Source organism: Chenopodium quinoa, unplaced genomic scaffold (genome assembly GCF_001683475.1).
Source record: "Chenopodium quinoa cultivar QQ74 unplaced genomic scaffold, ASM168347v1, whole genome shotgun sequence".
NCBI classification, from domain to species: Eukaryota; Viridiplantae; Streptophyta; class Magnoliopsida; order Caryophyllales; family Amaranthaceae; genus Chenopodium; species Chenopodium quinoa.
Genome location: NW_018742204.1, coordinates 3,859,110 through 3,872,857, shown reverse-complemented (window position 1 = coordinate 3,872,857; position 13,748 = coordinate 3,859,110). Strand labels below are relative to the sequence as shown.

Here is a 13,748-nt window from a genome sequence, read left to right as displayed (position 1 = left end):
AACTAGAAAATCGAAAATCACTTTAAAAAAACAAATTTAAATCGATTAAAATAAAAAATAAATCAATAAAACAAATTTAATTCGTGGTGGATTAAACAAATTTTTTTTAAAGAAACCCATAAAAAATTTCGAAGACACTCATCAAATCAATTAATTAAACCCAAAATCAACTTCGAACAAACCCAAATCAACTTGATGTTACGGTGGTGGCGGCGACTTTGCGGTGTTGTTATTTCATGTTGTTGTTGTTGCGGTTTATCATTGCATGTTGTTGTTGTTGCGGTTTAAGGGAGAGCAGAGGAGAGTGTTGGGGTTTAGTGAGTCCGACTCACCGCGGAAACAAACCCTGACCCGAGGAACCACTCGCAATAATTAAAATCATAAAGCATAAATAAATAATCACAAAGAAAAGATATCAAATCTTACCCTCGAAGCGAGCTTCGCCCAAAACCGGGGCTCTTACTTGAAAGCTACGAGCACGTCAAGCGCCGCGCCTCCGACGGTATCCACCCACAAAAGGCGAACACAACTTTAAGTTCCGCTACCTTGGGGTTAGCAAGGTCCGACCAAAACCCGAGTGTTATATGAGTTTAAGAGTTTTCCCAAAAATTATGGAATGCTCTTTTTAACTCCCACTCAAGCAAAGAATTCTCAAGCCATTCCATGACTATTTATAAGGAAGTATGCCTTGTGAATTTCACTCATCTTTCAATGTAGGACTTTTCACAAAAAGATCCCACATGGAAAGATTGGTGAATTCAACCCTTAGTTAAATAAACAAAGGAACAAATAACAAGTGTCACATGGTTAGGTGTGGACCACTTTCTCACTTGGTCCCCAAGGCATTTCACATGCAATGTGAACTAACCATGTGTCACCCAACCTTGAGCCCCAAGTTAGGTTCGGTTGGCCCATTTTATTTTGGCCCGTGTCCATGACCCATCAACCCGGGTCCACGGCCATTGCCACATGTGTCGCCACCGTGGTGCGCCGCCACCATGGCGCTGCCACGTGGCACGCTGCCACTTGGTGGCTTCCACTAGGTGGCTGCCAATGTGGCGGCTGCCAACGTGGTTGCTGCCACATGGCGTTTTGCCATGTGTGCTGCCACGTGGCATGCTCCTATTGGGAATGCATTCCTAGCCTTTTGCGTGGCTAGGATTTTACTTGTTACTTGATGCATTTTCCCGTCTCGCCAAATCCTAAATTTTGGCTCGACATTTGAGATTCTCAGACGCTCGGTTTCGACGCTCCAAGCTCGAATTTCCGACGTCTAAATGTTTAACACTCGGGCGACGAATTAATTTCTTCCGAATTAATTCGTCGAGTTGGTTCGTATATTTTGCTTGGGTGTGACCCGAAGGGTTCAGTCAAGATTAAGCTGTAATATTAATTATATTAATATTACTGATCGGAAGCGGCCTCCACCCAGGCATTCTGATCACTTGACCTTACTGAATATATTAGCTTTCTAATAATTCTGAACCCGCTATCTGAATAATACACTTGTTCGAAGGACACTATTCCTTTCAATCTCCCACTTGTCCTTCCAGACAAGTGTGCATTTAGTGTATACCCCTTATCCTATGTCTCTTCATGTCTCTTCATGAACTACAGAGTAAGATTACTAGTCATCTTTGTTACGTCCAGAAGTGTTTCTCGAAATTCGAGTTTGACTGTCAATAAGCAGATGATTTCTAAAATCCATCTGAGCACGGCCATGCATTTTTCACAGTCTCGCTCTTCGAGAGGCCTTGTAAACAACAAGACATGTTCCCTATTGTTAGAAGGGGGACATTTCCAGTCTTGTAATGTAGCTTCTCTTACTAAGAGGACTCACCCGCCCGATATCTGTCTTTATAATCCCCAGTTACGGCAGACGTTTGGCGGATACCAAAGCGGACCAGTACTCAAACAAGAGATCTCCCACTACTCATGGTCAAAGGAAATAGTTTCGATAGTAATAATGAGAAAATACTTATGACGATTTTTAAATCTCTTAAAGTATCCTCATAGGTCGATCCAGTATGGTTCTAAACCAATACCTGTGCAAATGATTTATATCCTCATAGCACAAGAAACGGTGCTACAAATCATACTACACACTAATCTCTGATGGTCATCAATCGTCCACAAAATATGACATTGATTAGGGATAATTTTCGATTAAAATATTCAATGTTCACTTAATAGGTGTTTCTTTATCCAAGCCATTGACTTGATACCCTATTTTGAATATTTATTAAAATCGAATGGACTCATTATTTAATTCTAAACCACAATTAAATAGTTTTGTGGAATATTTAGAAATATTTTATTCCACTATGAAACTTCACAATGTTTCATCTTATGATAAATGGTTTTTCCCAAATGTTTAAAGAGTAATACTCTTCATAAAACATTCATAGAAATCACACCCATATTTGATATGCTTGATTTCTTTCATGCAATTATGAATGTTGTCGTTCACTTTTTGCAAAGGTTTAGTTAAAATTACTTTGCAAACCTTAGCATCTTCATTATCCACCATTTCCATAATAAGATGATAAAATTTTGAGAGTGTTAATGGATTACATGTGATTCAGGATTTATTGTCCAAGCAATGGCTCCCACTCATTTCCATGATTTGAGACCTTCTACTTGACAACCTACAATCATTAATGTTCAACAACGAACCTTTCCATTTAACATCTATCTTATTATTGCCTTTAAGGCAACAATATTCTCAACATATATTTTAGTAGACTCCCCGATGATGCCTTACTTGGGTTTTACTCCAAGCGACTCACAACGATTTGGGATACCCTAATCACTTGTGATCATGGAAATTTTCCTTAAATTCCCGCACATTATACATGAATGCACATCCATGTTACCATTCTCAAGCCACGACACTTCTTGTCTCGTGCTTATAAATGGCTTCCTTGCTAAGGATCTAATCCTTGTTAAGGTTTGTGCTTGCAAAATCAAAACTCAAATTATATTTGTTTCCATGCGTCAAGAACTCATCCAACTACTTATCTAAGTTCTTTGGATGTTCTTGACTATAATCTAATGATCTAATACTTAGATTAATGTCGATTGGTATTATATACGTACTTCACATGCTCTAAACATGTAAGTCATCTGACGATTCCATATCATAGCCTTACATGATGGATTTAATTCTAGAATGATTCTCAATTTTATTCCATCCATGTGACATTTAGCTCATACAGTTACACTGAGTCTTGCCAAATTGTTCGCTGTATGATGTGATTGAAAGTCTCTTACTAGAGTCTTTCTTGTTTGATTTAGTACTTAGCCTAGCTTATACTTAGTTCAAACATTTACTTAGCTTCATACATATGGGTCGAAAGCCTTTCAAAGTCTTTCATGTTTAACATGGTAATTTCTTTTACTCATTTAAACATTTAATTAAGTCTATACCATAGAACTTAATTCCCAACATGTACTAAGTATCGTCTTTAGCTCGGTCCATTGTCGAAAATACTTTCAAATCTAAGCATTTGATGGTTGTTTCACAATAGAGTTCGTAAGCTTCTTGTTGGACCATTACTTTTGCTCCCACTAAACTTCTTGTTCATCAGAATTTTTTATGTTTCTCCATAAGTCAATCCTCTTATTAACTTTATGAGAAAACACGTTCCAATTCCTTCATGCAATGCTTCCTTTAATCCCATGACGGATTCCATGTGCTTGCTTTCAAATCTAGCATTATTTAGATTTTCAAAACCCTTAGACTATTCCATAGTCACTCCCAAAATTCCATTTTGGGAAGGTGGTTTTGGTATCTATTTTTCCATATTTAATATGCGCAATTTTGCTAGATCAATCACGAAAAGACTTGAGCATTCCGATTGGTGAATGGGATTTTATTAAAATCAACTCCTTGAAATTAATTATATCCTTTACAACCAATCTAGCTATGTATGCATATACATTTCCACATTTGTTAGTTTTCTCCTTGAAAACTTATTTGCAATCGATGGTCTTTCACCTTTCATGCAAATTAATCAAGTTTCAAACATGATTTTCAAACATGGAGTCTATTTCGGATTTTCATGGCTTTTAACCATTATTCGGAATTTGGATTTGTCGTAGCTATCTTACAAGACATTATTCCTTTACTATCTAATAGTAAATAGTATGCTTGTAAGTCTTAGGTTTGTTTCTAACTTAATAGAAAATTTATAGGATTCAATCCAAGCCTTTGGTGAATTCTATACCTATACGGGGCATCAAACACTGAGTTTTAAGGCGCTTTCAAAGCCCTTTTATTATGTTGATCTTACTCCAACAAAATAAAATGCATTTAAACAACGCGCGCACTAGTAACTAATCTAGGTGGTTAATCCGATTAACACGCCTAATTAAAACTATTCAAAGTTGTTTAACCGATTATATAATTTACGTCATTAATAATTGAAGCTCCCACTAAATTCCGCATTTCCTTAATTAATCTAATTAATTAAGTCGGTAGCACCCAAACTTGTCAAAATGAAATTTTGCCAATGCCGCTCAAAACCGAGGCCTAGCCTCCCAAAATTTTAATTAAAAATAAACAAAATTAATTAAAATAAATAAAACGGCAAAAAAAGCAATATTACGGCTAGTCACCACACCGCACCAAGCATACGCACATGCCAAAAAACACGAACACACGACCCACGACACACGCCCGCGAGCTGCTGCCACGGCACAGCCGCACGTGGCTGCTGCAGCCCGTGTGCTGCTGCTGTGCGTGGCTGTTGCCGCGCGTGTGGCCGCAAGCAAGGCGGCGCTGCCACCTTGGCAGCCACATATGGGCTGCTATGCAGCCCGGCTCGCCAAGGTGATGCAATGCCTCATTTTGCGTGCCACGGCCTCGGGATTTGATCCCTTTTCGCGAGACAACAATAATTAATTCTAAATTAATTTTAGAACTAATTTAGAGAGCAAAATAAAATTTTAAACAAGTCTAACTTAATAAAATTTTCAAAGTGCAAATAACCAAAATAATTCCAAGAACCATTCTTAATTAAATTGGTTTAGCTTGATGCAACATAAAATTGAGTCAATTTCTCACTTTCAATTTAATCAATTTAAATTAAACTTGAGAATTTGACAAAGTAAAGGGAAGTTGGAAAAATATGAAATTTAATGTTCAAATGAAAATTCCAACATCTAAATTTTGTGAATCCTTGAAAATTATATCTTCCAACATGAAGATAACCAAATTTCTATCACAAAATCAAAACTTTATGTTTCCAATCAACTCAAAATGATTAAAACATCAAAGTTTAACACAAAATAACATGGAATTTAGTGGTTTTTAAAGTTTCAATCACTTATCACAAATAAAGATTGAATCTTTAACACTTAGGAAGCCTCAAAAATAAAACTTTCACACTAAAAAGCAATTAGTTTGCAATTATGTGAAAATAAATCAACCTTTAAGCATCAAATACTACCAAGTAAGTGTGCTTTAAGGGGACATAAAAATGCAGACAATAATGCAAATAATCAACCATATATTCAACAATTTATGCCATTAATTTCAAGGTTAGAAAAGACTTAAAAATTTTCGTCAAAAAATGAAAAACCCCTCGAAAAAGGCATTTCTGGTCAGAATTTGGCTAAAATCACAGACCCCTTGGGGATAAAAACCTTTCTAGAACACGTTTTCCACCCAAAATTCACTAGTCTTGGGTGAAAATCTGGGTTTTGGGCCAAAATCGACATTAAAACGGGATTAAAATAATAAAATCGAGCTACTAATCTAATTAGCAACTTAAACCAGAAAATTAAGCCAAAATAAACCTTGAAAAACATGATTATAAAAATAAACGAGCGGGGCTCCGATACCGCTGTTGGGGTTTGGTGAGTCCGACTCACCGCGGAAACAAACCCCGACCTGTGGAACCACTCGCAATAATTAAAATCATAAAGCATAAATAAATAATCACAAAGAAAAGATAACGAATCTTACCCTCGAAGCGAGCTTCGCCCAAAAGCCGGGGCTCTTATTTGAAAGCTACGAGCACGTCAAGCGTCGCGCCTCCGACGGTATCCACCCACAAAAGGCGAACACAACTTTAAGGTCCGCTACCTTGGGGTTAGCAAGGTTCGACCAAAACCCGAGTGTTATATGAGTTTAAGAGTTTTCCCAAAAATTATGGAATGCTCTTTTTAACTCCCACTCAAGCAAAGAATTCTCAAGCCATTCCATGACTATTTATAAGGAAGTATGCGTTGTGAATTTCACTCATCTTTCAATGTGGGACTTTTCACAAAAGGATCTCACATGGAAAGATTGGTGAATTCAACCCTTAGTTAAATAAACAAAGGAACAAGTAACAAGTGTCACATGGTTAGGTGTGGACCACTTTCTCACTTGGTCCCCAAGGCATTTCACATGCAATGTGAAATAACCATGTGTCACCCAACCTTGAGCCCCAAGTTGGGTTCGGTTGGCCCATTTTATTTTGGCCCGTGTCCATGACCCATCAACCCAGGTCCACGGCCATTTCCACATGTGTCGCCACCGTGGCGCGCCGCCACCGTGGCGCTGCCACGTGGCACGCTTCCACTTGGTGGCTGCCACTAGGTGGCTGCCAATGTGGCGACTGCCAACGTGGCTGCTGCCACTTGGCGGCTGCCAACGTGTGCTGCCATGTGGCATTTTGCCATGTGTGCTGCCACGTGGCATGCTCCTATTGGGCATGCATTCCTAGCCTTACTTGTTACTTGATGCATTTTTCCGTCTCGCCAAATCCTAAATTTTAGCTCGACATTTGAGATTCTCATACGCTCGGTTTCGACGCTCCAAGCTCGAATTTCCGACGTCTAAATGTTTAACACTCGGGCGACGAATTAATTTCTTCCGAATTAATTCGTCGAGTTGGTTCGTATATTTTGCTTGGGTGTGACCCGAAGGGTTCAGTCAAGATTAAGCTGTAATATTAATTATATTAATATTACTGATCGGAAGCGGCCTCCACCCAGGCATTCTGATCACTTGACCTTACTGAATATATTAGCTTTCTAATAATTCTGAACCCGCTATCTGAATAATACACTTGTTCGAAGGACACTATTCCTTTCAGAGAGATCGAGAAGGTGTTGTTGCGGTGGTGTTCGAAGAGAAAGAGAAGAGATTAAGGGAGAGCAGAGGAGAGATCGAGAAGGGAGAGCAGAGGAGAGAGTGAAAGAGGCGGACTGAGAGGAGAGAGAAGGAGCAAGGTAAGCTGTTAGGGTTTTAAGGAGAGATAAGGCCGGTTTTTTTTAATAATAAAAGGTCGGTTCACAAAGGCACCGGTTCAAACCGGTGGCCTTTATGATTTTGGCACCGGTTTGAAGTGAACCGGTGCCTTTTACTCCGGTTTACCTTCCCACCAATTTTGTAGGCCATTTTCTGCACCGGTTCGGACTAAACCGGTGCCAATTAGGGGGTGCCTTTTTGATATTTTCTACTAGTGTATCCTTCTTTGTCTTTCCAGGCGGACATGGCGCGTACGAGGCAAACGCATGACAAACATACTGCGTAACCCAGACGGCAGTTTGGTGACTCCTTTGGTCCCCTATGATCCGAACAGCACGGATCTTGAGAACCCTACCACAAACACCGCCATAAACACCACCATTAATACCTTGGCCACAGAAAGTGGCAGTGCTTGTTCTGTGGTCGAGGTGACCACTTCTTTTGAGGAGCGCCAAAACCAGAGGGGCACCTCTACTTCTAGACGGGAGCCGAACGTGACCCGAGCCCTTTTTACTAGCTCGGTCCTTGGAGCGGACGAGCTCCCTTCTTCACTGCCCCCGCCTTCCTCTGGAGCAAGGACATCTCCGTCTTTGCAATGTCAGCTACAGTCTCCTCTTGCGACTGTTGCTCAATTTGGCCGAAGTCGGCCACCATCTTACACGGTCGCTGGCCCTTCTACGGCCGCATGTCTTCCTCTTGCTCCCCCTTTTTCTCAAGCTCCTAGATCGGCTCGACCTAGGATAGGCATAGTGATTGCCGAACCTAGTGAGAACCCCCGACCCGCTCCATCTGAAAGTCGCAGTCCTGGGGTCGGTAAGGATCAAAAGGGAAAGGCCCCCTTGCCTGTCATTATATATATATATATAAAACAATGGGGGCTAGAAAAACCCTCCTAAAGGAAAACCATAGAGGGAACCAAAAAACCCTCCCAAAGAAAACCACTAAATATTATTTCATCTTGCCTAAATTACTCGTATCATTTATGTTATAAAGTCATTCTAAGTACGCTATAATATTATATTGTATATATATCGACAATATCGTATATCTTCTTCAAAATATATTTTGTATATTTTTTTAATTATTACCTCCGTTAATTATTATATATAATTTTGAATTTTTTATATTTCACAAATAATGCTCCAAAGTTGTACATAATAATCAACGAATTTGAGTATTTAGGGATCAGTTTAATTATTTTACCAAAAAAAAAAACCTTTCTCATGCCCCCCACAAAAAACCAGATGGTCCACTAAATATAATACCAGTAAAATAAAGTCCCGCTAATAACAACCACATAGTCAAGTGTTGTGAATTCAAGACCATACAGTATGAAAATATGATGTACTATTATTTTTTGAAGACATTTTTTTTTTGAAGGCAAGAAAATTTGATGTTTTAAAATACACATTTATCAGACAAATTTAACAATATCCCACTAAACAAAGTATAAATTCGGTGTTTGTTCAAAAAAACATAAAAATAAAAAGGGAAATTCTCTTTGGTGAACTCCAACTTTCTACTTTTCTAAGTGGTCAACATTTTTAAATTTTAATATCAATGGTAAACCTCACGTTTCGATAACCATGGATAAGTGTGATTTCACTAAAAAAAATCCTTAACTATAGTTAGTTTTTTTTTTATTTTTTAATAATTAAATTATTATAAAAATATTTTTATTAAAAAAAAAAAAACCAAACTCCTCCCCCACCCAACTTACCACCAGCCCAACAGCCCCTCCGGCGACCACCAGCCCCTCCTGCTAGTGGCCACCAGCCACTTCTCCCCCACCAACGCTAGTGCCCGCTCCACCTTCGTCGGTGCACCGGCCTTCGATCCTCCACCTCCTCTCTTACTCTCAATATTGAACCCCACCACATCCAATTTCCCTCACCGCCCCACTACCGACCACGAACCCACCCCAAACCACCCCGAAAAACCAGCGAACCTCCCCGTCGACCCTCTTCCCTAGTTTGCAATCCCTTAAAACCACCCCAAAACACCAAGATATACCCAAACCCGTTTGGGTTTCGAAACCAGACCCAAACGGGTTTCGATTTTCTGGTGGAATTGGGTGGGTTTCTGGTGGTTAAAACCCAAATCCGACCCCTTTCCCACCCTCAAAACCCTAGGCGACGAAGTTTTGAGGGTGGGGGAGGGCCTGATTCGAAGTTCAAAGTGGTTGGGGGAGGGTTTTTTTTACGGGTTTCGGGTTGGGGATTTGTGGGGTTTTGGTTTGGGTTTTCTGGTGGTTTTAGGTAGGGGAGGGGGAGGCTATGTCGTTAGTCGGGGTGGGGAAGGGAGGGCGTCTCCGACCGGGAGGTGGGCGCCTGGACGCCGGTCAAGGAGTGGGCTGTCGCCGGTGGTTAGGGGGTCTGGGAGGAGCTTGGGTTTTTATTTTTTTTAAAAAAATAATAACTTATTTGAGCTAACCATGGTTAAGGAATCAATTAATTATATCATTAGTGTTACCAATGATTTATTAAAGATAACTAGGGTTTACCATTGATAATAAATTTTAAGAATGTTTACCACTTAAAAATTTATAAACTTGGAGTTCACCAAAGAGAATTTCCCTAAAAAAGTGAAAATTCGGTGAATGTTAAGTCAAATCAGAAACTTCAGAAATATTTAAAATAGACCAAAATTAATCTTATGCTGCTTGCTAGTGTTTAGCATGATTTATTAGGTGTTTGGCTAAAAGGTTTATAAACTATGCTCTCTCTATGTAGGGAATTGAATGAGACGAGAAATGGGAAGATTCTCGCCTGGAGATTAGTGAAATGAATGTGGTTGCAAAGAATGCAAACCATATTTTTCTAAAAAACAAAAAAAAAATGCAAACCATATGGGTAGGTCGTAGTCAGGTAGACACATCTCCATTTCATATTATTTGCAACGATTAGATATTTTTTCCCCTCTATTTTATGTTAAATTCTTGCAAATAATATGAAACGGATGTAGTATATGTTACATGCCAAGTTGCCAACTAAAATACTTTTCGCCCAAACGACAAAAGAACAAGGTGAAACATTAAGTGTTGCTTTTTTCTAATGGAGATAGGATTATGATCTATGTACAATCATCTAAAGTTACATTGTAAATTTCTAAGGAATAAATTACAACTATAACAATATCCGAACACTGGTCTTTGAATTTAGGAAGGCCAAGAAGAATTAACCTAGTTTGCACATCAAGAAAAAAAATCGTGACAAATATAGGCTTTTGATGTATGGCCGTATGGGAACCATAAAGGGTTGTGATAAAGACGGGTTTTAATCGGAAGTCTTTAGCACCACCCCAAATCCTTAACCAACTATCGAGCAAAATTCTGTCTTTTTTCCATGTGCTATCAACTCATTGAATTCTTCATCAGTAGCCTTGAGCATAGTTGATAAAGGAATCTTTAATCCACTCTCTAAAACCTCCAAATGTCTCGGCTTAATCCTCTTCTCCAAACTAAAAGCAAAATATTGCGGAAATTCCTTCAATTCCTCCAAATTATCCTTCATTTCTTCAAGAAAATACTCAATCTTAGGATTATAATTATTCTCAATACTAAAAGTAAACAAAGCAGGACACCTTAAAACCATACTAACAGCTTCTTTTCTACTAAAACCCAACTCAATCAAATACTCGAGTTTCGGTATCAATGTATTCTCAACATTTGATACCAACAAGATTGGATCATTATAAGCTAACCCCTCAAAATTTTTAAACCCAAGTCTTCTAAGATAAGAAAGAGCAGGTTTCAGTTGATCATTAACACTTGAAACTAATAGTCTTGGACATTTATTGATCACTTTTCGAAAGTTATGATCAGGAACTCCAAGATCAAAAGATAGAAAATTGAAAACAGGGTTGAGATCTGTTTTTATGTTGGAGGTAAGAATCAAAGGGCACATCCCAAAAATTTTGGGCAAGTCCTTTTGTTGGATCCCTTTAGATTGAAGGTATAATATAATGGCATGAATCGAGTCGAGAGAAGTCGAGTGGAGGGACGGGTTAAGAGCGAGCGCCTTACCGGAATCGATACCGAGGATTTCAAGGCAGAGGATTTTTTCTTTGAATTGGAGGGAGATATTGGGATGAGTTTGGGTGTAAAGTGGGTTATTAACAAGAATGCTTTTGGATTTTGGGGTTAATTGATCAAAATTTGGATTTGAAGGTGGGATCAATGGAGGTGATAAACAAAGAGAAGAATGAAGGGCAGATGCAATTGCTTTCATTATGATAGAATTTGGAAGAAGAAAGTTGGTTGGATGAAAAATGGAGCGAAGAATGAAGAAATGGATGTAAAATAAACAATGGTGGTCATTGGTGGTTGTTGTTTCTTATCTTTGAGTTTCATTTAGAAATGGTGACATGGCTTTTTTGTGGATGTGTTATTGGTTGGTGGAAGATCATTTTAAGATCAAGTGTATGTGGCTAAGTGGGGCATATTTATAAACTTTGCATTTTAGTAAACCATTTAGTTCGGTTTTTTTTTTTTTATTATTATTATTTTTTTTATTCTCTCCTTTGTTTCATAGAAATTGACATCATTTAACTTTTTTCACTTTTTATATACTCTTTTTAATTTATAATAATTGTAACTGGTTGTTACAGTTTTAGGATTTATAGCATATGGACCAAAGAGAAAATTTCATAATATGAAGTATAGTTAATAGGGATATTTGATTATTTATAGAAAAGATAAATAATAATTATAATAAAAAAAAAAGTATGGTAAGTGGGGTTGAAACGAAAGTAGAAAAAAAAAAGAATAGTGAGTCCTTAAACGGATGTCTAAAAGAAAAGCGATGCGATTATTTCGAAACATAAGAAGTTCGACAGTAAATTTAAGTGAATTATTGAAACCATGTGTTGTAATGTATTAGCAAACTGTTATTAGACACAAAGTAGCTTTTAATATAAAGTTTTATAATATTTGTCTTCTCTTTTTTTTTTTTTTTTGGTTTACTACTTTCTCTCTATTTCTTTTACTTGCAAGAGTTGCAACAAAGTCTCATGACACATATACAGTGATTAAAAATTATAAATGGATAAATTAATCACATGTCATCTTCTGATTAAAAATATTAATGCCGAAAGTTTTTTTTATAAGCTTTTTAGTGAATATTAAATATTATGCATAGCATTTCACTTTCTATTTGGTCATTATATTTCATTTTTACATATTCAACAAAAATATTATTCTTCTATTTAAAACTATGCAATACTTTCATCTTATTTTGTAATTAGATGTATATTTTTATATTTAAATATGACAAACTTTAAAAAATCAGATGTACAATAATATATTGTACATCCGTTATAAAGTTACCCTAAAATGAGCAAACGTTACCCCCGAAATGAATAAAAGTTACCTCAATATGCATAAAAGTAACTCAATACAAATAAAATTTATCTACGCTTTATTAGTAAAGAATCACATTTTAAATGATTAAAAATCAATTATTAGTGGTTGAACGTAATTAAATTATCTTTATAAACTTTTCTTGTTGTCTATGTATATAAAAATTGTTTTATGTTTAAAGTTACCCAAAAAAAGGCAAAAAATTATCCTAAAATTAGCTAAAAGTTACCTTTATACTACTCGATGTACACTAATATTTGTGTAAAACAGGTATATACAAAAGTTTTTCTTTAAAAAAAAGCAAAAATTGATTCTAATATTCTCACCTTTTGACGGTTTATTATCTAATAATCCCACATTTGGTTTATTATTTAATAATCCTACCTTTGGTTTATTATTTAATAATCCCATGCCACGTGTCATTTTATAATTGGTTGAAAATAAAAAAAAAATAAAAAAACTAAAAAAAAAAAAAAGAAAAATACCCACCAGCCACCCCACCCACCGTGAAACCCCAACTCTCACCCTAGCCGCCACCCTAAACCCTTGAAAACGGCCGGCCAGAACCCCTCAATCCCATCCAGTCGGCTATAAGGCACCTCCGAAATCACCCCAATCCAAATTAAATCCCAACCCCGAAACCACTATAACCACCACCTTGAAAAACGCCAAAAGCCGCCGAATACGTCCTCTAACACCGCCAAAAACCGTCGAGACTAACCGCCGAAACTCCTACCTAAGCCATCCCTTCTGCTCGATCTTGAAGATTTTTTTTTTTTTTAATTTTCTTAATTCATTGAAATTAAGGGTTAGGTTTGCTACGTGGGGGTGGGAATAGGGGTTCCGGTGTTCAGGCGGTGGGGTTGTGGGTTCCGGCGGTGGGGTTGGGTGTTCCAGCGATGGGGATGGGGAGGAGGGGCTGTCGGAGTTTGGTGGTCAAGGTAGTCGTTGGGGTTTGGCTGAACATTCTTTTTTCTTTTTTTTAATCATTTTGATTAGAATTTTATTTAAAATGTTTTTTTTATTTTTTTACCAATTATTTAGTGACATGTGTTACTGAATTTTTTTTAATTTCTTTTTTACCTAATGTAATAAGGGACCAATAGAAGAAGATCCCCTACAAAGGTGGGATTATTAAATAATAAT

General features: G+C 37.5%; 1 protein-coding gene across 1 annotated transcript; it reads right to left on the bottom strand.

Annotated features, from left to right (window-relative positions):
- Positions 1 to 10,241: 10,241 nt before the first annotated feature.
- Positions 10,242 to 11,958, bottom strand: LOC110702656 (transcription termination factor MTEF1, chloroplastic-like). Its single transcript, XM_021880439.1, has one exon. It carries the CDS (start codon positions 11,470 to 11,472, stop codon positions 10,552 to 10,554), a length of 921 nt encoding a protein of 306 aa, XP_021736131.1. The 5' UTR covers positions 11,473 to 11,958; the 3' UTR covers positions 10,242 to 10,551.
- Positions 11,959 to 13,748: the final 1,790 nt, after the last annotated feature.

Coding starts and splice junctions, on each gene's coding strand:
- LOC110702656 (XM_021880439.1), bottom strand. CDS start 11,472: ATGAAAGCAATTGCATCTGCCCTTCATTCTTCTCTTTGTTTATCACCT.